Genomic DNA, 27,905 nt, shown 5'->3' on the forward strand with positions numbered 1-27,905 from the left:
CCAGTCCAGCCCTGGAAGAAGCCAATGGGAAACCACTTCTCGGAGTCCTCTCCACCTAGAAAACCCTGGAAAAGCTTGCCTTAAGGCAGAATTGACTTGATGGCACATTATTATTACTTAATCCTCATCAACGGAAGGGAGCATCCTTAACCGGCTTAGGTTACGGGCAAGCTGGAAAAGGCCACCTTCCAGACGCCATGTCATTTAGGGTGGTGAAGATCAGTGCCACCAGTCTGAATTGGGAGGTGCAGCTCTTTCAGAATTGGCTCCATGTAACTCCATCTGGCTTCACCAGTTACAATTCTACCCCACCCCTGGCATCCTACATCAGTTGAACTCTCTAGGCCAGTGATGGTGAACCTCTGGCACGCCTGCCACAGCTGGCCCACAGAGCCCTCTCTGTGGGCATGCGAGCCATAAGTCACCATCGAGAAATACTTACCTGTCTTCTGATCCTGGATTTTGGCACTCCCCTCTGCTGGTGCAGTGGTCCAGCGGAGGGGTTGCAATGGGGATCATGACCAGTCTAGTCCAGTGAGGGTTTGGAGGACCAGTAAGTATTTCTTTGGTAATACCGCCCATAGGAAGAAGAAGAAAAAAATACAAGCATTTAACCCTTGCAGTGCAGGAGCAGTTTTTTCCCCCTAAACTAAAACCTCAGTATTTGGGTTTTAATTGCAATTAATAAGTTGATTTTGTGTTGCAGTTTGGGCACTCGGGCTCAGAAAGGTTCGCCGCCATTGTTCTAGGCTGTCTCTAGGCCCAATCCCATGGACATCGCATGATGGCAGTCTGTCTAGGTCGTTACTCAGAGCACGAGCCACCTGTGGGTGTTGCTCTGTGTGTATCCATCACTGGACTACAGCTGCCCACGACTAGACTACAGTTCCCAGGATCCCTGGCTTCTGGATATGCTGGGGAGCGTTTATGGGAGCAGAGTTTAAGAACAGTAGTCCCTGTACTGATTGCTATAACCGTCTCTGTTTTATAAGGACAGTTCCAGTTGAAAGAGATTTCTCTGGAATCAAAAAGCAAGCAAACAAATCCAACCCCAAAAAAGACAACAAACCAAGCAAACAAAAACATGTTTGAGCAGACCATTGTTATTTTAACGAAAAGTGGAGCCTTCATCCAGATTGGGCTTCTCGAATGGATCAATGATTTCCCAACAAAAAATGTCTCTCCACTCATAAAATAATAATGATGTGCTGTCGAGTCAGTTCTGACTTTTTCGGGATTTTCCAGGTAGAGAACACTCAGAAGTGCTTTACCTTTTCCTTCCTCTAGGGGGCTCCCCGGGATGACTTTGCAGCTGGCCCAAGGCCACCCAGGCTAGCTCTTCTCCCAGGAGCCACAGTGGCGGAATTGAACTTGCGAGTTCTGGCTCTCCAGCCAGGTATTTAAAACCACTGAACTATCCAGCCGGCTGTAACCTAATAATGTGAAATGGAAAAATATAGGCTGGGAGGGTCCAGGTCAGATTCCCACCTGCAGCTGTGTTCCCTTCATAGTTTAAGGTTTGTGTTAGGTTTTGCGTTGGTTTTCTTCTGTCTTGGTCTCGGCACTTGGAGCTGGGAATGATTGCATGTCCTCCCTAACGCACATGTGTTTCAATGCATGCAAATGAACACTAAAGCCCTGTGTACATACTGGCTGGCAGCTACATTCTGGATTCTTCAGATATTGCACAACAGAATCTTTTGACCAAAGAACAAACTGCCTGGCTTCCAAATTAATGAAAAGGCTGGCACTTGGAAAGTGGCACTTGGAAAGTTCACAAACCAGCCGTGAACCACCACCGGCTCACTTCACAATTTTTAGCGGCCTTCCCCAGGCGGATGTTCTGTGGGGAAGGCTTCCCCAAGAGCATGGGGAGATTTCAGACATAACACAATACATTGCATGCAGAACATTGCCCTCCATGCATGAGAGGGGAGTGGAAACAACAACAGGGGTGGGTGATGCAGCGACACTCCCCATCCTTGCACATTTTTGGGGCACCAATTCGACAAGACACCGAGAAGCAACGTGTAAGGATGGAGAGGTTTTGAGCTTCAGCTTCCACGGATTTCCCCTTTTTAATATAAAAAAAAACAAAGCAATACAGATATCTGACCTTCCTTAATATATTCTCTCTTCTCTTCTTCTCTAATAATTGTCTCTTCCCTGTCCCACTGTTCTCTAGCAGGGAGGGAGAGAGTCTCGATTTGTCCCGAGCGCAGAAAACCAGATCTTGCTCCGAGATAAAGGGACAGACAGACAACTCCTGGACCCATTTTGGAAGCCATACAGACAAAGGCCATCCGTCAGCCAGGGAGCCGGTTAACCCGACGCATTTTCAGGTCCACTGGGGCAAGAGATCTGGTGTTGTTCAATGAACCTTTCCCAGGCGTTTTTGCTGTTTGAAGCTTTTCGGCAGGCGGAGTGTGTGTGTGTGTGTGTGTGTGGACGGGGGATTGCCTGCAGATGTCAATGCTTTTATGGAAGAAGAGGGGGAGACAGCGAAAGGTCTGTTGGGTGGAGGTCCTCCTAAGGACCCATAAAGGAAACATTAAAAGAAAACAGTATTACGACAAAGCTGGCCTGTGCTTTTAAAGAGAGTTCAAAGTGGCCAGTCAGGAGGCATCGTTTCCTGCCGTAATTCGTCTCTAGTCAGATGTGAGCCCCAGATTCTTCTGGACCTTCTGGTTCCTTTGCCGTCGTGTTTCATCGGTTCCTAAACTGCCTTTGGGTCAGGAGAAAGTTAGCAAGGCAAGGGAGGAAAGCCTCGCCGGCTCTCTTCCAGACAGGCATGCACCCACAGATACCTCTACATAGAATAAATGGCACTTTATGGCTAGAAAAATGGGGGGGGGGAGCAACCCAAATTGGAACCGAACTTTTTTTTAAAAGACTGCTTGAGTGTTAGGACACCTGTAGCGCTTTAGCGCTAACCCAAGATACCAAGAAAAGTGAGAGGAAGAGTGCAAGAGCGTTTCTCCACTGATCAGAGCAAAACCTAACATTTTGTTGTTGTTGTTGTTTCGTTGTTAAGTTATGTCCGACTCTTCGTGACCCCATGGACCAGAGCATGCCAGGCCCTCCTGTCTTCCACTGAAGTATAATGCCTAACCTTACAGACATTCAAAAGCCCGAATGGGATGTTACCTTAAATCCCATATCTAGAAAGGGGCCAATACTTTGGCCCTCTCATGAGAAGAGAAGACTCCCTGGAAAAGAACCTGATGTTGGGAAAGTGTGAAGGCAAGAGGAGAAGGGGACGACAGAGTACGAGATGGTTGGACACTGTCACTGAAGCGACCAACATGAATTTGACCCAACTCTGGGAGGCAGTGGAAGATAGGAGGACCTGGCGTGCTCTGGTCCATGGGGTCACGAAGAATCGGACATGACTAAACAACAACAAAGAAAGTGGAGGTCTTTCCAGTTCTAGGAGAACCGATAATAAAGACTATTAGTCCCCCTGTCAACTTGTCACTCCTGACATTCAAGAGAAGCAAAGCAAATGAGGAAGAGGCCAGGTATGGTGACAGTAATGTGTGAGAAGAAGGGTCAATAGCAAAGAGTTAATTCATTTGGGAGGGGAACCAGTTTTCCTTGCAAGTGACGGGAGAAAACACCCGTTGCCACAATCCCCTGTGTATCTCCATAAGAGGAAAAAAAACCACAATTGTTTTACGAACAAAAAAGCCGAATTTCAGGCAGGGCGAAAGCCACCTCCTCCTCGTCTGCTCTGTTGCTAGGAGCCTGTGTTGGCAGCTCCTTCAACCAACGGCCCTTTCGCCAGGATTCTTTGAGCAAAGCCGCCGGCAGTTGAGCTGTTTACGTCGCCAAGGAAGGAAGGAAGACGCTTCGAGCAGCTTCCAAGAGAGATGAACCAAGCACAAAGTCTGTTGATCGACAGCCTCACCAGAACCAAGCATGTGGCCAACGCCGCCCTCGTCAAAATTGAAAACGGGACAGTGCTGACGACCACCCCCGGGTTCAACATCCAAAGCCAAGCTTCAGTTTTCATCCAGGCCTTCAACAAAAACTTGCTCGAAGTCCGACGGGACGGCCTCTACTTTAAGGGCCAGCATTACAGGTGCGTCCGAGCGGACGACCAATCCATCTATTTGAAAGGGAAAGACAGCGGCGTGATCTTGGTGAAGACGCGGCTCTTCATCCTGGTCGGGACGTATTCCCAAGGCATGTACCCCAGCGTGTGCGTGGAAGCCGTGGAGAAACTGGGGGATTACTCCAGAGAAAAGGGGAACTGAGGGCATAAAGGAAGGATGCAAAGATTCGCCTGAGGCCGGCACCACATTGCGTAGACTTGGCACGCACCTTTTGCATATACACAAGTGCCACCATTTCTCATGGGAAAAGCAAAATGAGAAATCCCTAATTTCTTCTCTGGAGATCAGCCCAATGCAACCACTTAAGGGCCATGCTGAATTCTTCTTTTGAACTTTGCAAATAAATCGACAAATGCTTTCCAATATCCAAGCAAACCTGGTACGTCGTTGAAATAAGTAAGAATGAGGCGCAATATCGTTCAATGCCATTTTTTGATAAGAATTGACTCAAACGTAAATTTATTTGAATCTCAGACGGAGAGCAAATCAAAAACTGGGGAGGGGGGATCAATGTAAAAGAAACAGAAATTGAGAAGATTGTCCGTTTGAGCATGTTGGCGCTGAATTTTGGGTGCCCTTTAAAATAAAAAGCAAACAGCCACTCAGTTTTAAAGTGAAAATGTCCGGTAGGTACAATACAGTCAGTTCCATATTAAGAACAGCTTGACCACGGCTGACGCAAGAGACAGCGCATTTTGAAAAATGCGGCCTTCCAGCCTTCTGAGGTTGGTGAATCCAGTACCTGAATTGGTCGGTAAATAAATGAGGCTGATTATTCTTTTTCCTGTCCTGTCGCCTGCTTTTGGAGTAGATTGATTCTCTGTTTGCCTTGCTTCTATGTGGTTTTAAAGACTTTTGGAGTGTCAGAACTTTCCTTCCACAAATGAGAGATCCAAAATGAGGGAATTCAAAAGGGGCTTTCCTTTTGTGAAAGCCGAAAGGGTTGGTGAACCCCCACCCCAAATAAAACAGGTAGCTGCAAAAGAACCCAAAAAGCATATACAGTGGTGCCTCGCTTAGCGAGTGCACCGTATAGCGATGTTTCCGTATAGCGATCCCTTTTTCGGGATCGCTATACGGAAACATACCCGATCTTCGCAATGGGGAAAACCCGCATTGCGAAGATCGGGTATTGCGGCGGCCATTTTGGAGCTGCCGAACAGCTGGGCGCGAAAATGGCTGCCGGCAAGGGGACTCCTCGCTAACGGGTAAGTAAGCAAGGTATTGGAACATTTTCCCTACCCGTTTAGCGGCGATTCCGCATAGCGAGGGTTAATGCGGGGCACCACGTATCTGCATACATCCCTACTTGCTATCAATTTCTCTTCTGAGTTACGGTGACTCTGAATTGCCATTAAAAGATTCCAGTCTGACACCAGACTTTTGGATAGGGATAATGGATTTTCAACACCCTCTATGCTTCTGCATCTTACTCAGATTCTTCTGCTATGAACAAGAAGGGCTGTATATATAATGTAATTCATAATGTAATTTTCACTGTCTGTACAGTTCTGCACTTGATCCCCTACAGATCTCACAGTCTACAGTCCTGTCCTGCCATCATCCTAATTACATGTACAGTATCTGAAGCAGTTTCCCATGTAACTGAGGAAGGTAATTGCAATCCACACGAGCTAACGCCATAATTCGTGGCAAGCTTATATCATAAGGCAGCTTATATCGTTAAAAAAACAATATTGGGATATAAAAGCAGTAAGTACACAAATACTAAAAAAGATCAAACAAATGTCACATTAAAAGAGAAGCAACATCAAAAAACACACACATTCAAAGCAGTAAGCACAACGATCCATTAAAACAAGGGTCCTCAACCTTTTTCACCCCACGGACCGGCTGCGGAAGGCAGGTTACCCCCTGCACGTGTGCACGCAAGTGCACATCAGCTGTGCGGGGGGTGAGTGCGTGTGGGGAGGGGCGGGAGGTCTGTCTCCACGGCCCAGTACGGCTCAGGCCACGGACCGGCCGTGGACCAGGGGTTGGAGACTTCTGCATTGAAGTACCCCATTCGGTCATTAAGGGGAAGACTGCCTAAAGAGAAAGGTCTTTGACTGCTTTCAGAAGGACAGCAAAGACGGGGCCAGCCAGGCCTCCGGTGGGAGGGAGTTCCAGAGTCTCTGGGAGCAGCTACAGAGAAGGCCCTCTCCTGTGTCCCCATCAATTGCAGCTGAAAAGGTGGCACCTTTACATATTCTTTATTTATGCATTACATTGAAACCCTGGATTTCCCCCTAATGAGTGCCAGGAGGAGGAGGAGGAGGTCTATGGGGTGCAATATTATGAGTTCTCCTTTTTGCTGATACCCATATGAATGATGGCTTTAATACACTACTGCTGCAAAGGGGGGGGGTCACAGGATTGGCTTACCATTAAGTATGGTAAGCATGATAGCAGCCAGAATGATTTAATAAATCCAATATGCCAGCCCTCCTGAAATTCGTGGCCTCCAGATGTGTTTCGACGACAATGACCCAGGTTGATTGAGGCTGATGTTGGACTCCAGCTCCCATCTGCCACTAGTGTCGCTCCCGGTGTCAGTTTCTAAGTTCCTCGCCATGACTGTCAGATGTCTCCTCGTTCGCTTGTGAGGATATCACACTGCAAAAGCATGATGGGCACTGTAGTCTGCTGCGCATACTAAAACAATAAACCTTCCAAGGGGGGGGGGAAGGGGAAAGCATGTGGACGGCATCTCAGTCTGCAAAACCGCCTGAAGGTTCTTCTTTCTGAGCTAGTGGATGAAAAGGGGAGTATGCTAATCAGATTTCTGTCTGATAAGAGAGCTATGTTGCACTGGGAATATTTAGTAGGCAAGGAATTAAAAACACAAGTAAAATCTTGATTAAAACAGGGAAGTGGGCAAAAGTCCATAGGAAGAGAATCCAAAATAAATAATGGAAGGGATATTTTGTTCTGCCGGTGGTGCTGTCGAAGGGCAATGTAGGATATAGGCAGATCAACAGACAGCTGTCAGGACGACTTTTCTGTAAAGATCAGGTTCACAATGAGGTTTAGCTTCAGGATGACCAGTCTTTTGTGCCCGGGCAAACGGGAACCATGTGAATGAAACAAATTAAGCGACTATATTTGACTATAAATGTTCGCTTCTTTCATTCTTGCACGCCAAAGCAGAGGAATGTCCTATTCTTCTCTTTGCTGGTGAAAATGCCAAGACATTTCCTGGCGCTCAGCACTGAGTTCTTGCAGTTGTGGGAATGGCATTTCGCTTATCATTGTCCCCTTTTTAAACGAACATTGCCAGTACAGGGGGCAGGGTGATGATTCACTATCACGCCATTGCATCCATAGCCACTACTGCTTAAAACTAGGATGACTGCTTTGTTTTAAATGCAAAAATAGGTGACACCATTACGGACCACTAAAAATATCATCATACAACCGACGAGCTTTCGTGGATTAAAACACCACTTCGTCAGGTTTGTACCAATGTGAAGAACCTAGAGCTGAAAACTTGAAGTCTAAACATACATGGCAAGACGGATTCAGCCAGGAAAGTTCCTCCTAGATGTTAAGCCCAGGTTAAGATAGGTTTCGCAAGAGGCTGAAGCACTGGATGGGTTGTGTGTATATTTCTTTGCAAACTGGGTTATGCTTTCCTTTCCAAAGGGAAAGAACACGAGAGACATTCTGCGACCGCTACTCATTTTCAGGACTAGAGTGTGTCTTCGTCACGTCCAGGGCTAGAAACTTATTTTTAAGAGAAGAAAGGGAAGGAGGGAGGTTTTGAAGAGGGCAGTTTCTGCACCCTGGCACAGAATCATGTTGTAGCGCACCGACTATGTCATTCCCTTGGAAGCCAGGTGGACAGAATTGTTTTCGCTGAGTCTGCACTCTTCTCCTACGGAATACAGCCAATCTGCATCGTAAGAAGGGTGAAAGGGGAAGCTGACATGTGATATTAGCCAAAGTAAAAACAAGGCCGTCATTCGCGGGTTGACATCAAGTTGGCGCCAACCTTCTGAGCTGGCGTGGTGGAGGGGACGGACGATTTTTAAAAATTTTTGCCTCCCAGGAGACACCGCGTGGGCTTTGAACTCCTCGAGGCCAAGAGGAGTAAGGCACATAGGGTAGGTTGAGGTGTCGGCTTCCTCTTGGAGGCCAATCAATCAAATCGACGCACCCTCGTCATAACTCCCCGGCATCCCCTCAACGCTGCCCTCTTCCATATGGTCTTTAGATCAGGATCCCGCCAGCAGGCTGGGTGGCTGAAAGGGCTCATTTCCTGTTGTAGCCGAAATCCCCCTTACGCCAGAGAGAAAGGGAGAGGGAGGGGGGCAGAGTGTGTGGGGCGGCAGAAACAAAGTCAGGCTTATTACCCAGCAGAATTGTTTGAGTTAAGCCCCTCCGAAGCTGAAGCAACAACTCCCGTTAAGTTCTTGGTTATCTTATCAACTTAGCGGGAGGCCAGAAGCAGCCAAAACAATCCAGGAATTAACCAAGACCTTCTACAAACACAGCGTCCCTCACAAGGGCTGTCAGATGGGGTTTAGCTGCAGGTTTCTTGGGAGTCCAACGATGGGGCAGGGGTAAGACTCCGGGGGCAGGCGGCGGGTCTTGAAATAAGAACTCAGGTACCCGGAGCTAATTCGGTGCCCTCAGCCTCTGGAGCTGGTGGTGCTTGATGAGACCAGCCATTCCCAGGACGGACTTCTGTTCTGTCTATCAACTACTCCATCCGATAAATCTGAGGCTAAGTGGGGGCTGTCCTGCATGCGTGTAAAAACCGTTCCCCACCAGCCTCCTTTGTTCCACCAAAGTATGCATCATTGAGACAACACCAACCTCGAGCATGCCCAGAGGTTTCCATTTTGCAAGGATCCATCCTCTATCACAAAGAGAAAATGGCCCTCCCTATTTGGGGGAACTCCACCATGACTTTGACCAAACTCCGGGAGGCAGGGGAAGACAGGAGGGCCTGGCGTGCTCTGGTCCGTGGGAACATGAAGAGTCGGACACGACTAAACAGCAACAACAATTTGGGGGAAATGACGTTTTCCTGGGGTGAACTAAATCAAAATGCTGGAGCTGTCCCTGGTGATCGAGAGCTGATGACACCGGGGGACACTGCGGCAACACAGGCGCATAGGTGTCAGGTGATGTGCGCATAAGCTGATGCTCTGCCTTGCCTGACGCATGCCGGGCCCTGATTGTGGCATATTCTCTGTAGGATCGTCTCCTGCGTGGCCTTCCAAGTGGAATAGCACATTTCTTGGGAGAGCTAATCATTTCAAAATGCAGAAGGGCTTTTTTTGAAGAGGGCAACTTGATGTTTTGCCGTTAGCGTTCATTGAAAGCTCCTTCAGAATGATTCTGGTGGAAAATCTTGTATGGCAACCTGGGGAGGCCGCTGAAAGCTCACGAGTTGTGGTTTTTGCTCTGTCTGTAGAGATTTGGGGACAGAGTTAATCACCCTATCACTGTTTTTTGCTCAACTGTTTTTAAAGTACAGGAAGACACACACACACCCGTATTTGCGGGATCCGTATCCGCTGATTCACTTATCCACGACCCCAAAATATTCAAACTATTAAAAGAAAAATCCCCAGAAATTTATATTTCTAACCGTGACGTTACCAGAAGTGGCCAATAGAAGGGAGCCTTTGCTGGAGAAATGTATTTCCACAAAGTCATTACAAGAACTGACCACTAGGCAGGAATCCAAGTCAAAGCAGATCTGCCAGAAGGTGGTCCGTTTTTTTCTTGAAAGCCTCCAGTGTTGGGAGCGCTCACCACCTCCCCCTGAGGTCATGGCTTCCGTTGTCCCACTGCTCTAACAGTTAAGAAGTTTTTCCTGACAGTCAGCCTAAATCTGGCTTCCTGTAACTTGACCCCATTATGACGTGTCCTGCGCTCTGGGAGGATGGAGAACAGATCGTGCCTCTCCTCTGTAGGACAGCCTTTCAAGTCTATCCTCTCTCCCCTCCGTCTTCTTTCTTCAAAGCTAAACATGCTCAGTTCTTTCAGTCTTTCCTCCTAGGGCTGGGTTTCCAGTCCCCTGATCATCATCCTTGTTGCCCTCCTCTTAAGTTGCTCCAGTTCGTTGACCTCCTTCTTAAAATGTGGTGTCCAGAGCTGGACGGAGGACTCAAGATGAGGCCTAGCCAGGACTGAATAGAGGGTGATTAGTATCTCACGGGATTTGAAGACTAGACTCCTGTTAATGCATCCTAAAATCGCATTGGTCTTTTTTGCAGGCACATCACACTGCTGGCTCACATTCAGCTTGTGATGCACAACAATTCCAAGTTCCTCTTCACTTGGAGTATTACTGAGTCAATAATCCCCCAGCTTGGAACAGGGCAGTTGTTTCCCCCTACCCCGGGTGTAGAACTTTGCACTTATCCCTGTTAAATTTCATTCTGATGTTTTCAGTCCTTCAGCTCCTCAGCCCATCCACTTCCAGGGTTTGAGTGCTTAACTTTTAAAACTCTGGGTTTGAACTCCTGGTTTTTCCACACGTGCTAGCACTGAATTAAGGTAGCTGTTGCTTTTTTTTCTGAGATGTCGCTCATCTTTAACATCTCCATGGTGGACAGTTAGAACACGGTACTCTCCACTCTAAGACGACCGGGATCTGCAACTCAGGATTTGTGCACCGTACTGGCGGTCCCAATTTCCTTTAAAGTTTGGTCTTCTAGCATTTACAAAATCAACCAATTCCAGGAGAGAAAGAACTCTTAATTTTAAAAACAGCTGAATGACGGAGAAAACAAATCAGGCCTTCCATTGCCGCTGAAAACATATTAGAGCCAAGAGAAGCCCACGGGGTGGACAGAGAAGAAGAAAACGTCCAGCGCAAAACCCTCACCCGAATGTCTTGTGTAAACACAGCCGTGGCATGTGTCGTGGGAATGGGGGAATCCCATGAAGCAAGGAGGCCATTTCCCCCACAATAAGGAAACAGACAGAGAGAAGCTTTTAAAGCCCACATACCTCCCAGTGCAGTTTAACTCACTGCCAGCAAGACCTCCTTCCAGGCTGGGAGTTCTTCTTTGTCAGCTGCCAGGTTAAGAGTTAAAATTCCTGAGATAATTATAATCTAAACAATCTTTAGCCCTCGGGCGCTAAGGAGGTGCCCGCCAGCTGGTGATGGTTAAGTGGTGCCTTTTCTCAAAAACCTGAACCTATTAGCAAAGGGTCAAGACGTTCTGTTTGACTCTACAGCCAGTTTCCAGAGTGGTTCGACTCAACCAGTAATCTGAGAGGCTGCCAAAGACGGGGAGAAGAGAGATCTCGGACTCGGAGACAGAGGGAAAGGGAATACCAGAGAATCCAACACCCAACGGAATCAACCTCAATTTCTACAAAGAAAGTCCCACATAAAACAGACCCACAAAGCAGAGCCAGACCGTGGCAAACGTCTTACAATCTTTCACGAATGCAACACACAATATGCTCAGAATTACAAAGTCAGGCAGGCGTGAATTTCAGCCCGACGCTAGAGATGTGTTTGTTGGGTGTGCTCAGGAGTTTCCTGAGTGGGAAGAACTCAGTGCGTGTTAAGAGAGCCATTCTGGGACCTGAAAGCTATCACCGGCCCCGAACACGCTCCTCTCCCTAGAGATGACCTTTTTTTTCCAATGCCAGGCTCCAAGAACGTGTGGTAAGGGAAACCACCTGCACCACTGTCCACGGTGAAAGAGAGTCTGAGGGAAACTGGCCAAGCGCCGCTCCAAAAGGAAGCTTCATCATAGCACATTAGGGGTGATACAACATCATTATCGTTGCCGTTAAGAGATGGGCACGAACCTCAGTTCGGAGATTTGTGCCGGTTCGTATGCACAACAATTCAGGTGCCATGTGTTCCCTTTCCCCGCCTCCCCAGCCAATGACCCACTCCCCAGCTGGCACACACTCCTCTCCTCCTCCTCCTCTTGGGCTGTTCGGCCAATCCCAGGCAGGAGGACGGGCTTCCCTGTCCCGCCCCTCCTTGGCTGATGGCCCACTCAAACAAGGAGGCAGAACAGGCGAACTTGTGCTCCTGGGACTGGCTGAACAGCCAAAGGGGAGGAGGAGGAGAAGAGCATGCGCCGGCTGGGGAGTGGGTCATTGTCTGGGGAGGCAGGGAAAGGGAACACGCATACAAACCTCTGAACCAAGGGTTGGGCCCATCTCTAATCACTATCGTCGATCGGCCATCATTCTGTTCATTGCACCCATTGGTGCAGCACCATGAGCACCGTTTTCGACAATGAAAGGCCCCAAGTTCAGAAGTCAGCAGAAGCACTTCTGCATGGTTTGTTACACTGGGTCGTGCAACAATACAATAATAGGCTGCATGAGGATGCTCCTCACAAGGCTCTAAAAGCAACACGGATTCAAATCCAGAAACGTCCGCCGAGTAAGGCGGTTATGGTTTTTGACATGTCCCAGTGAAAGCCAGCATGTTGTGTTTATATCATCTCCACTGTGTTATGTTTGCATGATAGGTTACACAAGAGGGGGACCCCCCCCCCGAGCAAGAAAGCGAGCGCTTCGCTCGACGCCCTGGAATCAGTTGGAAAGAGCTGCACGTGGGACGCGCCCGGTCGCAAGAGCCTCACCTTCTTCGCAGTTGCTTCCAGTGAAGCCAGGGCAGCATCTCCACTCCAGGGCCGTCACCGTTCTGTAGGAGATTTTGTACGTGGGTCTGATGAGAGTCCTGTAACTAACACAAAGATGACGTCACACTGGCGGAAAGAACACCCGCTGGGGATCAACCACAGCTACACAAATACATGATTTTCAGAGAAGAAGCCATGTTGGTCTCTTTTAGCGACAGCCACAAGAAGAGTATGCTCGAACCTTTATTTTGTTTTATTTTATTTACAGGCCACCTTTCTCCTGAACCAGTGATCTAAAGGGACCTTCGAGGTCAACACATTTATTTTCATGCCCCTCTGTTTCGGATGGAGCGGGTCCAGAAGAAATGTGTTCTTTTCTGCGTGGCTCCCAAATGCATGAAGTGTCATCAGGTCAATCCCAGTCACACCCTCTCCCTCTGAGTGATCTCAGCTGAGGCCCCCTCTTTCAGAAGGCACAGAGAAAGGGCGATTTGATCTCCCGGTTCCTGGCTCTATAACTGGGTGCTCCAACCCACTGAACTGCACTAGCATGGGCCACAAAAACTTACACAGGGGTAGACTTCTTGGAATCAAAGGTGCCACGAGGTATGGAAGACCTCTGTTTTTTTCCGATGTACAGTATAAATCACAGCCCTACTGCTTATTCAATTCTAGGATTTAGATCCTGCCTTATTCAGTGCACACAACATTTCCCGGGCAATTTGTAACATGCAAATGAAGAAAGAATAGATCGTAGTAAAATAATTGCATATCATTCATGCACTAATAAATCATGGTGTGACCACACTTTTAAAATAGCAGTGGGTTGCAGGAAATAAAAATGCACCAGAACATAATAAACAGTATCCTCAGCAACCTGAAAGAATGTTTTCTTTAAAAAGTACTTTATTTAGTCAGTCAGTTTTCACTAGTGGCAAATAGATATTGAAGTGAGTGCTAGTTGATCTTCCCTAAGGAGGCTCTTCTATTTAGGGATGTGGTTGAAGGGGGGCTACATATAACACAACAAGGCATTGAACTAGTCCCAGAATGTTTCAAGCCATTTGGAGAATTCTGGGAGTTGTAGTCAACCCGAAAGCACAAATCAGCACACCTCAACTGTCAAGGTCATGAGCCATGGTGTCACTACCAGCATGGGTGAAAATAAGGCACATGTACCATATTTTTCCATATATGAGACTATACCTTTGTCTAAAATCTTTAGACTAAAAATTGAGGGTCGTCTTATACACAGAAGTAAGCTGAGGAGAGAACAAAAACAAGTGGAGGGGAAAGCAGGGATCAAAACCATCCTGCAACACTTTGATCCCTTTCCCCCTACACTTGCTAAGTCCCATGTAAGATTTCTTAATTTTGGATTAGAAAAGTCTTATAAATGGAAAAATACAGTAATGTGTTTCAATAGGTGCATGTTAGCTGGCTGGATAACAAGTAAGGTACCTGGCTGTGGAGCTAAAGACTGAGCGTTCAATTCCCCGTTTTCTGTGCATCCCAGAAATGCCAGCCTGGATGGCCTTGGGCAAGCTGCTCAATTCCAGGGCATCTCCAGAAGAAGGGAATAGCAAACCCCTTAGAAATACTCTCTTCCCAGGAAACCATGAAAAGAGTCGCCACCATATGTTGGAATTCACTTGATGACACAGAGTTATTCCAGCAAGTCCAGACTCGTTCAATAAATGCCAACGTATTTCCCCAATACTGGCTGCCTTGAATTGGTTATTGATCCATTTTTGTATCAGGTTTGAGGTGCAAGTGTTTACCTATGAAGCTCTAATGGTTTGATACCTCCGTCTAGGACAGCACGCCTCCCTCCAAGAGGGGTTGCTTGTCCTACCTGGGCATCACAGCTTGAGAGGCTGAGGGGGCTAATCCCGAGAGAGCCCCCCCAAGAGAAAACGAGGAAGTGGGCCTTCTCAATGGTGGCTTCCCTGCTGTGGAACGAACCGCCACCCAAAATTCGCCCAGTCTCTTCCCTGGAAATCTTTAAGAAATCTTTTAAAAACTTTTTCATTCCAACAGGCTTTCCAAGCCATAAACCTCCTCAATGCTCCGCTGAGACTACAGACTGTTTGTTTACTACCTACAGCCCTCGCCTGATGTTGATGATTTCTGTTGCTGCTATTGAATTAGATGTTTTGTACTGTTTGCTGTGGTACGCCACCCAACGTGACCGTTGATCAGATGGACTTCTCCACGAAAGCTCATGTTTAAAATGATCCAAGTTAGTCTTTAAGGTGCCACCATGCTTTTGTCTTTTATTTTATTTTTTAAACAAACGTTACTCTCAAACCTAGGTTCCAAAGGACATTCCTGCAACAGCTACGCCCTCTGCCAGCTCTGTGCCAGGGGATCGCAACACCTACGCTCCAGAACCTTTACCAGGAGCATGGAGATGGCCAGTGGTAGCCAGGAAAACCCAAGTACCCCTGTCACCCTTCCCTTCCTTCTTCTCCCTCCCTCTCTTGAGATGGGTCGCCTTAACTCCATGGGATAGGGAGCAATGGGAAGGCAATACTGGTTCTCTTTCCCCTCCCTCTTGGCTACCATAGCAGTTTGCCCAGGTGCTATGAACAAGCCCCTTTCCATCTCTTCCAGAAACTCCCCAAGCAGGCGGATTTCAAGGCTACAAGCAGCTTGGGGGTGGTGGGGGTGGTGGGAATGGTCAAGGCTCTTTCGAGACAGACCTTGGATCAGGCCAAGAAAAGAGCAGCCTCTCCAACGTGTGTCCCTAGACCACACCGGACGCGTCTCATTCCTGTGTGTTTTTAAAACATTCGCCCTGCAATGTTTAGAATTTTGGCAAAGCAGCCGACCGTGCGAACAACCGCCTTTCAGATTGGGATCAAGCTTGCTTTCGCAGTTGCAAGATAAGAGTCTGGTGTTTATCTTCCTTTCTCCTCTGGACTGAGCCAACAGAATCCTTCCAGAGTCCTCGTGGGACGTTCAAGTCCATTTTTAGAACTGGAGAACGGGAATCCTCTGCCAGGATTATTCCTGTTTCATTGGGACGTCTCTTTTTTTCAGTCCCTCTGTCCAGAAAATCCTTGCTCCTTCTTTTCTCACTCTTCTGGCCTTTGGGGCGAAACAGTGGTTGACATTTTGCGAATCGCAGGCCCCGTCGTTCTTTGGGCGGCCAACGAGCGCACTGTTTCAAGGGAAAAGAAACAGCTAGAATCTTACATGCACTGGTGTATGTGCATGACGTGGTAGTGGCAAATGGCAGCTGTTTAGGGAGTCACTGTTTGCATTCCAAGTCATGTGCAAAAGCACTCAATGGGGAATCACATGAAAAATCAGACTATGGACTCTCATTAGCAGTAATGTGCTAGTGCAGTGACCTCATTCTTGTGTGCTGGTGTCACTACCAGCAGGGGTGAAAATAAGGCACACGGTAATAGGTTTCAATATGTGCATGTCAGCTGGCTGGATAGCTGGATAACAAGTAAGGTACCTGGCTGTGGAGCTAAAAACTGAGCGTTCAATTCCCCGTTTTCTGTGCATCCCAGAAAAGCCAACCTGGGTAGCCTTGGGCCAGCTGCTCAGTTCCACCTCCAGAAGAAAGGAATGGCAAACCACTTCTGAACACTCCCTTCCCAGAAAACCATGACAAGAGTCGCCACCATATGTTGGAAGTCACTTGATGATACACAGTTATTCCAGAAATTTCAGCAAGTCCAGACTGGTTCAATAAATACCAACATATTTCCCCAATATTGACCTCCTCGTGTGCTGGTGTAAGTTCTGCAAGAGGATTTTGGCCACGGAATTCCATATGACAGCAGAAAGTTTAGATATAAACACCAGGGCCCTGCTGAACAGTCACGTAGCATAAATACAACTCACGTGATGCAAGAGTTGTGTTGGATCACACTGCTGCACAGCCAGTTGCCTGGTGTAGCTGTTCTCAAGAAGGGGACATACAGCCTCCCATGGGGGAGGCCAGCAGATTTGAAGGGGGCTGCAGTTTGGAAACCATTCTTCACACATTGCCTTATAAGGTTCGCCATGTGACTTGTACAATCCTGATTCGACCTATATTTCTCTCATATTGTGTTTATGTCCGTGGCTAAAAAAAAAAAAAAAGGCTGAGAATGGCTGAAATACAACCTCGCGTGTGTACCGTACTATCTGTGCAACTCTGCCTTGGATGCAGCCCTTCCGCAATTCCAATAAAATCACAACCTCTTACACAACCGTGTTTGCACGAGTGTAGATCCCCAAAGGACTCTGGCCAGCGAATTTCAGTTGAAATACAAGCCGTTTCACGGTGAGAGCAATGGAAGAGAGCAGGTAACCATTGTTGTGTGCTCAGTCTCAAGATAGAAAATCTGTTCGTTTCCTTTTCTGCCATATTAAAATGGCTTAAGCTTCCATTCGTTTCCATCCCACGTGTGAAAACATTTGCAAATCTTAGTACATTCTTCAAATATAAACTTGGGGGGGGGGAGAGTCTTCCATCATCCTCATCCAATTTTGCTCTTCCCAATCCAGATAGGAGTGCATGATTGTCACCTCCCATCTTTCAAGAGTCACCTGTTAGAGAGAAGGAGCCTCTTCGGAAAACGTGGGGGCATCCCTAATTTGGCCATAAATATGATCAAAAGCGCAGAGATTCGAATCCAGACTTTTAAAAGATTAAACACTCAGACATCTAGGCCATGCTGGATGCCTTTGTAAGTTCAGATTTCTTTTAAATCTTATTTTATTTTACTTGAAACACACAAGGTATTTCCATCCCAAATATAAATAAATGTGTAAATTGGTGGAGGGGGTGGGGAATGAACGGAGATAACACCCCCCCAACCATTTTAGCTCATTCTGCTGTGCAGGTAATAAATGTCAATGGGCAATTTTATGGCTCCTGGTCTCCAGGTTTATAGTTCTAAGTCAGATGTCAGCTTGTCAACCCTGCTGACAAAGAATCAGAAGACAACTTTCTCTGTGTAATTTCAAACAGAGCAGCGGTTCCCAACCCTGGGTCACCCAGATGTTCTTGGACTGCGATTCCTAGAAGCCTTTGCCACCAGGTGTGCTGGCCAGGGCTTCTGGGAACTGCAGTCCGAGAACACCCAAGTGACCCAAGGTTGGGAACCACTGGGATAAAGCATTCTCCTCTCTGGGATATGGCAGATGGTCAATCGAGTCATTTGTGAGCATTCAGTTCCTTCTAGGAGTTAGATCTTGGAGGGGTGGAGACAATGGACCATCTTGTTTATAGTGCATGGGCTGCAGATTTGGGATGAGGGGGCAGGGTAACTCATGTATGCCACTCAAGAGTTGCTAATGCTCTGATGCACATGGATTAAAATCAGGAACATGCAAGCGTCTTGCAGGGCCCAATCTGTATTTCATTCACTTCAGCTGCTGCGATAGCATTTGAACTATAGATGCTTGTCTCAGCTCCTGCCAACATAGCCATTCGAAAGCATGTAAAAATGCAAGTCGATCAATAGGTACCACCACAGTGGGAAGGTCACGGCGTTCCATGTCTAATTGTGCTGGCCACGTGACCATGGAAACTGTCTGGCTCATACGCTGGCTCTATGGCTTGGAGACGGGGATGAGCACCGAGCCCTAATGTCGGACACGACTGGACTCAATGTCAAGGGGAAGCTTTAGCTTTACCATTATAGAGGCTATACAGTGGTGCCCGGCATAGCGACGTTAATCGGTGAAGCAAAAATCGCTGCAAAGCGATTTCGTCACTATGCGATTTTAAAAAGCCCATAGGAATGCATTGAAACCCCTTCAATGTGTTCCTATGGGCTTAAAACTCACCTTAAAGCGAAAATCCTCCATACGGTGGCCATTTTCGCTGTCCGGTAAGCAAGGAATCCGCACGAAAACACAGCGGGTGGCCATTTTTTTAACTCGCAGCCATTTTGGAACCGCCAATCAGCTGTTAGAAAATCATCGCTTTGCGATAATTGGTAAACGAAACAGGGTACCGATCAATGCAAAGCGATTTTTCACCATTTGAAACATTGCAATGTGATTGCAAAAAGTTTGTCGGTATGCGATTTTGTAGTTAAACAGGGCACCCGTTAAGCGAGGCACCACTGTATATCTTTTCATTGAATCATAGAATCATGGCCTAGAAGGTCATTGAGTCCAACCCCCTGCTCAAGGCAGAAATCCAAATCAAAGCAGATCTGACAGGTGGTGGTCCAATTTCCTCTTGAACGCCTCCAGCCTTGGAGCACTAACTCACTTCTCACAGTAATTGGTTCCATTGTCGTACTGCTCTAACAGTTAGGAAGTGTTTTCTGATATTTAGCCTAAATCTGGCTTCCTGTCACTTGAGCCCATGGTTGCATGTCCTGCACTCTGGGTTAATTGAGAACAGATCCTGCCCCTCCTCTGAATGAAAGCCTTTCAAGTCTTTGAAAAATGCTCTCCCATCTCCCCTCAGTCTTCTTTTCTCAAGGCTAAACATGCCCACTTCCTTCAGTCTTTCATCCTAGGGCTTGGTTTCCAGCCCCCTGATCATCCTGGCTGCCTTCTTTTGAACTTGCTCCAATTTGTCAATATCTTTCTTGAAGTGCGGTGTCCAGAACTGGACACAGTATACTCAAGATGAAGCTCAACCAGTGCTGACTTTTACAACACTGTAGGAACATCAACTTTTTTCTGGGGATCTTTAACCTTCCCCCCCCTTTTAAGTCGATGATAAAACAGGCCATTGCAAAGTCAATTTTTAAGAAAATAGCATAATATTAGCAGGGGCGGTGGTGACCGACTCCATGAAATTATATTTTGTATGAGAATGTTACAAGCACGTGCTGGATTTTGGACTGCAAAATTTTGAGGCGTCAGCAGAAAAGGCCTCGGACAAGACACAGTAAGAGCTGCCAACCTGGACAGTTTTAAAAAGGGATTAGAGAAATTTATGGAGAGGGATAAGGCTGTCAATGGCGTTATAGTTTATAGATCACCTTCGGTTAACCTCTCAATAGGGATGGGAAAGAAATCTGTTGGGCTTGCATTTCTGTACAGAAACACCCGTTTTGCACTTCAGAACCTGGAAATGGAATGGAAGACGTCTTGCTTCAAAAATCTGTCCATTTTGGACACTTGCGATATATTTTGGAGGAGATGGGACGCACACAAACAATCCAGATGTTTCTAAAAACATAGACAACTTTAAAACAAGGACCCTTGAAAAATGGGTGCCTACACACTTTAGTGCAGGAGAGGGAAAGGGCTGTCAATTCTCAAGAGACGACTGGATTACAATACTCAGCATCCCTCTCAATCAATCATACTGCCTGGGGCAGATGGGAATGGCAGTCTACAGTTTGCTCGCTCCCACTTGAGTTAACAGAAAAATATACGTGTTAGAAAATTGTGTGCATCAGGAATATGCAAAGAAAAATGCTCTCAGAGTAATGCCTATAAATTCCCATCTGGGAGGAAGAAGGGAAGTCTTGTGAAAAACTAGAATAGAACAGAATAAACATGGGGGGGCTGCAGAAATGCTCACCCTCAACAGAAAAGTATGTTTTGACATGACCCGTTGGGGGGGAGGGAGTCCAATCACTGCTATTTTTCTCTCTCACTCCTGCACAAGGGCAAAAAAAATGACTTTTTAGTCATCTGCATCATGTGGGGAGGGGGGGAATCCATTTTGTGGGCTCCCCCAAAGAAAGAAAAAGTATCGTATTTCACATTAAAAGCTATGTACGATAAGAATAAATGAGAATCACGTGCTGTCAAGTCAATTCTGACTTATGGCGAATCTGTTCAGGGTTTTCCACACAAAGAATATCCAGAAGTGGTTCATTTTACCCTTCTTCCCGAGGGTGGGGTGGTGGTGGTGCAGCTTGCCCAAGGCCACTCGGGCTGGCTCTTCTGGAACTTTTCCTTCTTGATGGCAGCAACGAAATCAGCAGAGACGCGCACCCCTGAAACAGATACGCAGGGAGAACGATGCTGGCATGTCTTCAAATACCTCCTCCTTTAGGAACCCTTGCTGGGAAATGTGGGTGGAAAGGCGCTGAATCCGTCTGTCCTGCAGGGAGGGTTTCTGGAGGCGTCTTGTTGGTCACTCTATGCCGGACGAGTTGGCCTTGGGTCTGATCCAACAGGACCCTCCCTGGGTTTGTTAGAATACAGGCAGCCATGTTGCATTTAAAGAAATCAGTGTGATTTTTGGGGGGGAAGAAGATAGAACGGGGTGTATGTGTGTCTTCAACTCTCTCCCTCTTCTTGACAATTGCTTTTAGATCACTCGTGGTAGACCACCCACTTTTTCTTCAAGGGAATTGTTTAGGTCCTTGGTTCTTCTTTCTTTGAATCGATCAGCTCATGCAAGAGCAGATCCATATTAGTTTTCCACGCACTTGTGCATCGAAAAAGCAGTTGCAGGGATGTCTGTGTGCAGCTGTATGTTTCATGGCTGAGTGGATTTTTGCAGGGGGAAGAATAAATCTTTTTTTCTCTCCATTTCCCCCCCCCCTTCTTGAATTATTGCTCCTAATTCCTAACCGCCGGCTCACCTTATGAGCCTGCTGTCCGTGGCTAAGATAAAGACTTAAAATCCTTAGCGTTGCTCTGGAGTTCAGCGTCCGATTCAAGCCTTCGCGGGACGCTCTGCGTCCGTCAAAAATGCCGTCCAAACATCTGCGCGTCGCTCTGAAGCAGGAGGTTGGTTCCGCCACGTATCTTTCTAATCCCCCGTGAAAGCCACCAAAGGCATTGACCATCCCCACCGCAGTGTGTGACCAGCAAAAAAAAATATCCTGAGTTAATGATCTGTTTTGGGAAGAACGACTTCCTTTTGTCAGTTCTGTGGACTTACTGCCAAATAATTCCACTGATCTAGGACTATGTTTTGAGAACAAGGGGAGAATATTCTTTCGTCCATGCTACAGGACAAGGGGGGTGTGTGTGGAGGGACTTGAAGGCACACACTTTACCCTACTCGGTCGTCTTTGCTTCGGAACTGAACAGGCCGTGTTTTTTAAGCTGTTTTGTAAAGAAGGATATGCATCCAGGGCCAATCACTGCGGTGGCTGAGGGAGATTCCGGGAGCTGTGATTCCGGATGCTAGTGGTTGGGCTTTCTAATACATGGATTATTTCTCTGTGTCATAACATGGTCTGTCCTTTGGGATCATGAAGGCTGTGGATATTTTCAACCACTCCATCTGCACAGAGTCTAAGCTCTCCTCATCCTTCCCAACCTCCAAATGTATATAGGAGCCACAGTAAAAAGCCACTATTGATCAAAGAACTGCTGGGTACGTGGAAGAGCGGGGCCTTCTTGGTGGCTGGTCCCAGAGACTCTGGAACTCCCTCCCACTGGAGCCCAGACTGGCCCTGTCTTTGCTGTCCTTCCACATGCAGGCAAAGACCTTACTCTTCAGGCAGAGTTTTCCTCAGTGACTGACCGGCTGCCTGAGTGGGTTTTTTTTTTTTAATGGATGGTTGTACCTTACTGCTTTGACTGTGTTTTGGTGTTGCTTATGTTTTTTAGCATGATATTTGTCTGATCTTTCTTAGTATTTGTATACTCACAGTTGTTAGTATTAAATACTATGTCTTAATGATGTCTTAATGACCTCTTTTGGTCCTTTTTAAGACGAAAGGTGAGGTAAAAAATATTTTCAATACAATAAATAAATAAATAGACAAATAAAACACCATGCAAGTGTTGATACAAAATTTTCAAAGATCTTCTAAAAATACCAGTTTTTCAACGGAGATCGAGGCTACTCACCTCTCTGAGCGATACTGAACCATTCAATGTTATTGTTGTTTTTATTGAACTCCTGCCGTACTTTAAGGAAAAAAATTAATGGTTGTAACAGGAGGTAGCTTCCAGATCTTTTATTCTTTTATTAGATTTGCTCTCTTCTGCAGTCCACTGGGGATTTTTGGCAAAAAGCTTTTGAAGAATTTGATTTTTCCTTTAGCTAGCACTGCATAATGCAGGAAAAACACAAAAACCTGGAGAGAGCAGCCTAGTCGCACCACGAGGTCCCCGGCTGCACACAAAATCTAGATTATTCTGTAGTAAAAGTCCCTATAGAAGTATTCCCGAAGACTTTGATGGCTGGGATCTGACGGCGGTTGTAGGTTTTTCTACAACTACCATCCCTATAGATTCTCTTCACAATTACTTCTCCTCGATTCCAGTTCAGTTTGGGAGAATTCTTAAAATTAATTCCCAAATGCAAGGAGGTACTACTGTTTTCTCTTTCCTCCTTTAGTTCCTTCCAGGTCTTCTGCCTACATGGCTCGACAGTTTCTATGTGGCTCTGAGAAATCATGCAAACACAAACACGCATGGCCTCCATGCATCCAACTGCCAAGGATGGGAACTCGAGTTGCATAACTTGCTATGGAGTCAGATTTAAGTCACATGGGTGACGTGACTTGAACTCAATTCTGGATGTGTGTTGTTGTTTTTTTCAATGACTGGGCCATGACTCACACAACCCAACCACCCCTCCCTTTTTTTCTGAGGGGAAAAGCTTGCTTTTAAGAGGGATTCGAATTGGGGGCTTGAGACTCAGGGCTTGGCACCAAAGACTTGGAATTCAGACTCGGGACTCAGACTCAAAGATTTGCCAACGTCCCTGCTAATGGCCTGGTATGTTGTGCATCGGTGTTTTATTTTACGTGCAGAAAGGCAGACGGACATGTGCAAGCGCATGACAAAGGTGTGAAAGCCACAGACGGCTGTGGCAAAATAGGCTTGCAGAGCACTTTGATGTGCATTAGAAATAAAAGCAACATAACATTTAGAATGCCCTTCTTTAGAGGCAAGACTGGGCAATTTGGAACACCAAACTTCTACAAGGATTTCACACAGCAAACATTTCAAATGGCATCTCGAACGCCTGAATCAGGGGCGGGAGAACCAGAGAGGAGGGTGAGACTGTACGCGAAAGTTCAAAATTGGTTGCCTTTTACACCCTGTTTCTTTAGACCAAAGTATTTTGCTATTAAAATATTAAAACTTTTTTTTTAAACGAGAGCAATTGAGAGAGAGAGACCAAAGCAGTATTTAAAGCAGTGAAGGGAAACTGTGGGAGGCTTAAGAGATGCGTCTGTCCCTGGGGCCACCCTTCCCGGACCTCAGAGGGCCTCCCTTAAAAATAAAAATTAAAAAAGCTGGAAGTCACTGGAGGGGAAACAAAGAAAGCAAGGTGGTCCCCAAGATTACAGAGCGATGTCTTCCAAAACGTCAAATGTAAGTGTGGGTGATACCTTTTATTGGACCACTAAGAATGAAACGATTTGCAATTTGTTTGTTAGTGGCTGAATGAAAGATATCCATTCACTTTTACATTTTTTTGGGGTGTGTGTGAACTATTAGGGCCTTTAAAGGTGAAAAGAAGGGATCCAGGTGTCAAATGGGGAAGTGTGCCCCCTAGAGGCTTTAGGGAGCAACAACTGCCAATTTTCAGGCTGAAAAAAAAATGGGGGTGCGTGGCACCTTTTCTAAGTCTGGCAGGCTGCATCTCTCGCACCCTGAACTGGAGCAGTTCAGAGAGGAGGCCCTCAAGATGCTATTGATCATGAATTCCCCCCAGGCAGGACCGACAAACAGCAAAATAATGATCAAGATCTACAAATCTCAGGGGATTTATATATACAGTACATCTATATCACCAAAGATAGCTTGTCGCTGCGGTGTGCCATCAAGCCATTTTTTAAATATGTCGTAGTTTTAGAAGGGGTACTTCTGTGGGTCTCTGCCAGGCCAAAACAAAAGAAAAATTAAAAAATAAAGAAGATCAAAAACATGGCGGCACCTTAAAGCTCACTATTATGTTTTACTGCGAGCTTTCGTGGACAAATCCACTTCCTCAGGCACCACTTCCGCTATGGAAGTGGACATGCCCACAAAAGCTCACAGCCAATATAACAGTCTTCCATGTACCACTATCGTTTGGTCTTCTTTATATTTTCTTTCTCTTTTGTTTTAGCCTGAGGTTCTAACTTACAGTGACCCACGTTGGGTTTCCGCGGTATGTGAGATATTCAAGGTGTGCTATCGCCACCCGCAAGTGAGCATTCAGGGCTAAGCCGGGATTTGAACCCAGATCCCCTGGAGCAAAAAACAAAAACAAAAACAAAAAAAACCCTTGAGGTTTCTTTATTCGTTTGTTTTTGCATCCCTCTGGAATAGAAATTTAAAGTAAATTTGCTAATTCTCTGACCAAAATCTAATGAGCACATATGAGCAATGGTGTAGGCAGGTTTTTTCCCCCCCTGTTCGTTCTCGTGCCGAGAATCTAGCACCAAATAGCAAGATCGTTCAGAAGAGGACTGAGCATGCAAAGAAGTTGTAAAATAAACCCCACTGCTTGCATGCTTGCCTGAGTCAATAGGATTCTAGCCATCATTTACACTCATGTTAGTATGTCTTGACTTAACCAGACAACTCAAGGGAGGCATTTTTAAGCTCTGTAATATTCCTTGCCTCTAGGCAAGAGTGAGATAAGAGATGCTTCTTTTTCTCATCAAGATTTCCATAAGCTGCCCTTAGGATGCTCACAAAATGAATGCTTTTTCCCCTTTGCAAAGGAGAGCAATGCGCTTATACAGGAATGCTTGGTTGTTAAAAGAGGCATATATACCCCTCCTGGTGCTTCACATCCTTTAAAGCATTTGTAGTAAACCAGCCAGTCATCATTTTAGCTGAGTTGCCTTAATCATGCCGAAACACTAATTCTACTAGAGTATTATTTTGCCCCATATAGATTATTTTACACTGAAATAATCTTTCTTGTATTTTCCCCCCCTCTTAGAAAGGGTGCCACGAAATGCCCTTTCATGGGGCAAAGGGAATAATTCTCGCCTCAATCCTCTTGCATAGTTGTGCCAGCATAATGCTAAAGGAGGTACGTTGCCTCCGGCTAACGAAATCATCACAGGCGTTATCTGTTGTACTTTGACAGTGTGATCGGAGGGAGAGAAAGGATGGTGTCTGATTGCACCCGAAAGGGCCACATGGCTAGCATGGCTTAAAGTGGCCATTCCACCCATCAGTGAATTGCTCTAACCTGGCTCAAAAAGCAGTACCATAAAGTGTCAAAATGCGAACTATATGTTCGTGAGATCACATCCAGGGTCACACAACTCAGTGCGTGACATATAGTGTCTATGGTGATTTCTCAACTTGAAGAAATTACTTTCACCTCTTTTACTCTGGATGCACACTGTTTACCCTTGTGTGTGTGTGTGGGGGGGGAATCAAGTTCTGGAAAGTAGAAAAAAGCCGTGGCTACCTTACTAAGTTGGCACAAGGTCCCGGCCACCGGCAGCTTTGATAAACCCTCTGGATGACCGTCTCAGAGCCATTCTGAAGCTGGCAGGAAACCATCCGAGTGACGGTGTAGTGACACCAGTTCCTGGGAAGATGGAGAGGAGACAGTAGTTCTAATTAGGCTGCAAATCCAGAAAAAGCAAAAATAAAGCAAAGCGTGCTGCTTATATACCACCCCACAGCACTTCAAGCATCCTCTGGGCAGTTTACCAGTTAATTACGCAGGCTACACACTGCCTCCAACCCCTTCCAACCCCCCTCCCAGCAAGCTGGGTACTCAGTTTACCAATCTTGGAAGGATGGAAGGTTGAGTGAACCTTGAGCCAGCTACCTGGGATTGAACCCAAGTCACAAACAGAGTTTTGGCTGCAGGACTGCAGTTTAACCACAGCGCCACATGGCTCCTGATAAGTCCACACAGTACAAAATGAAGGTGCAGATATTAAATATGGAAAGCATTTATACCTTGAAATGTGGGGCAGGGGAAATTTTAACCACTTGGACATTTTTATCTGGCTTTTCGGTTTCCTGACCCATATATTTATTTTCACACCTCCATATTTATTTTTAACCATTTTGCATATTTACTGATAATACTTGCATAGCACTGGGGACAGGAAAAACCTATGCCAACGAGTTTGCATTAAAACACGAGCAGAGACTGCTCTGAACTGAGGTGGTGGTGGGCTACTTTACTTGCGAGTAGCAACGGTTATACTGGCCATTATAATATTTCTAGAATCGGGTTGCATGGTTTGGGGGAAAATCCTCCTTTTTTAAAAAATATATTTTTATTTTATTAACTATAACAAAAACAAATCTTGTTAAGGAGGAGTTTCATACAACATAGCCAGTTTCAGTAAGCATAAATCACCAGTAGGATTCTGTTCAGTACATACCCTCCCAGCTCTGTAATTCTAAGAATAACTTGCAGTTAGAGTAGGCCCATTGGAATCAATGGAACCTATGGAAAAGTAGACATGCTAAAGTCCCATTGATTCCATAGGCCTACGCCAGTGTGATGTATGACACTGGATTTTGGCCAATTAATAGTACATTTTATTAGAAATAATACTGATGAGATACATACATTAATGTGTGCTAGCCACAGAATTTAAAATATGGATAACTAATAATGGACAGAACTTCAAACACGACCAGCAGCTCTGGGAAATTGTATGTACTCTTCCGTCCTAAACTTTAAGAACAAGAGATGAGAGGGTAGGAAGTAGACAAAGCAAGATTACACTCAAAGATTGGATAAGAGAAGAAAACATATATCTGTTTACATTACTCTCTATACTTAAAACCTTGTATCCCAGGATAAAGGATTTCCTAGCAATAAAACAAGCAGCTTAATTAAAAGCATCTCCTGTTCTGTCAGAGGCACCCTCTCATCTTGATGGGAGTAACATGACTTTGATCACAGGGGAGCTGTAATTTTTAAAACTAAAGGACTGATATTTTTTTTTAAAAAAAATAAAGCTTTCCGTCAAATAAATAATGGGGTTTGCAGGACAAAATTCAGCGAAATAAACGCCCAGAAGCTTAGATCTGTCTGATTTTCAAAAACCTTTCGAAGAACACCCATCGGTTATATTTAAGGTCAATCTTCAACTTACGGTAAAACAGCCCAACACAGTGGCCTCGGGGCTGTTTATAACAAAAAATGAATTGCATTTAAAAGATTCTTACGGTGATCTGGAGGCTGCATGAAACAAAGACTAATTTAAGCAGAGGAGTCTTCCGTATAGTTTATCCAATTTTAATGGGTAGGATTTTATGGATAGGAGTTCAAACCTGCAGCCCGTCAAGGCCGCCCTGCCATGAATCAAAATGAGGCACGTCCCCAAAGGGTCAGATGCCAGTGGGGCCCCTGAAAGAGGAGACTCTGCCATCTTGC

At 46.0% G+C, this 27,905-nt stretch overlaps 2 protein-coding genes across 8 annotated transcripts in view; one reads left to right on the forward strand and one right to left on the reverse strand.

The window, feature by feature from the left end:
• COL26A1 (collagen type XXVI alpha 1 chain) overlaps positions 1 to 27,905 on the reverse strand; it is a 122,439-nt gene that overhangs the window by 76,028 nt on the left and 18,506 nt on the right. For 6 of the 7 annotated variants that reach the window (XM_072978293.2, XM_072978288.2, XM_072978291.2 and 3 more), the window contains exons 2-3: positions 25,965 to 26,087; positions 12,701 to 12,804 (exon numbers count right to left, since the gene is read on the reverse strand). In XM_072978293.2, the coding sequence (XP_072834394.2) occupies positions 12,701 to 12,804; positions 25,965 to 26,087 (227 nt within the window). The remainder of the gene's footprint in view (positions 1 to 12,700; positions 12,805 to 25,964; positions 26,088 to 27,905) is intronic. The other variant, XM_072978289.2, reaches the window with a different exon arrangement.
• Positions 778 to 4,898, forward strand: PFN4 (profilin family member 4). Its single transcript, XM_020777832.3, has one exon. The coding sequence runs from the start codon at positions 3,873 to 3,875 to the stop codon at positions 4,257 to 4,259; it is 387 nt and encodes a 128-aa protein (XP_020633491.3). The 5' UTR covers positions 778 to 3,872; the 3' UTR covers positions 4,260 to 4,898.

This window comes from Pogona vitticeps, chromosome 7 (genome assembly GCF_051106095.1).
Source record: "Pogona vitticeps strain Pit_001003342236 chromosome 7, PviZW2.1, whole genome shotgun sequence".
Taxonomy (NCBI): Eukaryota; Metazoa; Chordata; class Lepidosauria; order Squamata; family Agamidae; genus Pogona; species Pogona vitticeps.

Bases quoted from the DNA above. Each gene is read 5' to 3' on its own strand.
- PFN4 (XM_020777832.3), top strand. From the start codon at position 3,873: ATGAACCAAGCACAAAGTCTGTTGATCGACAGCCTCACCAGAACCAAG.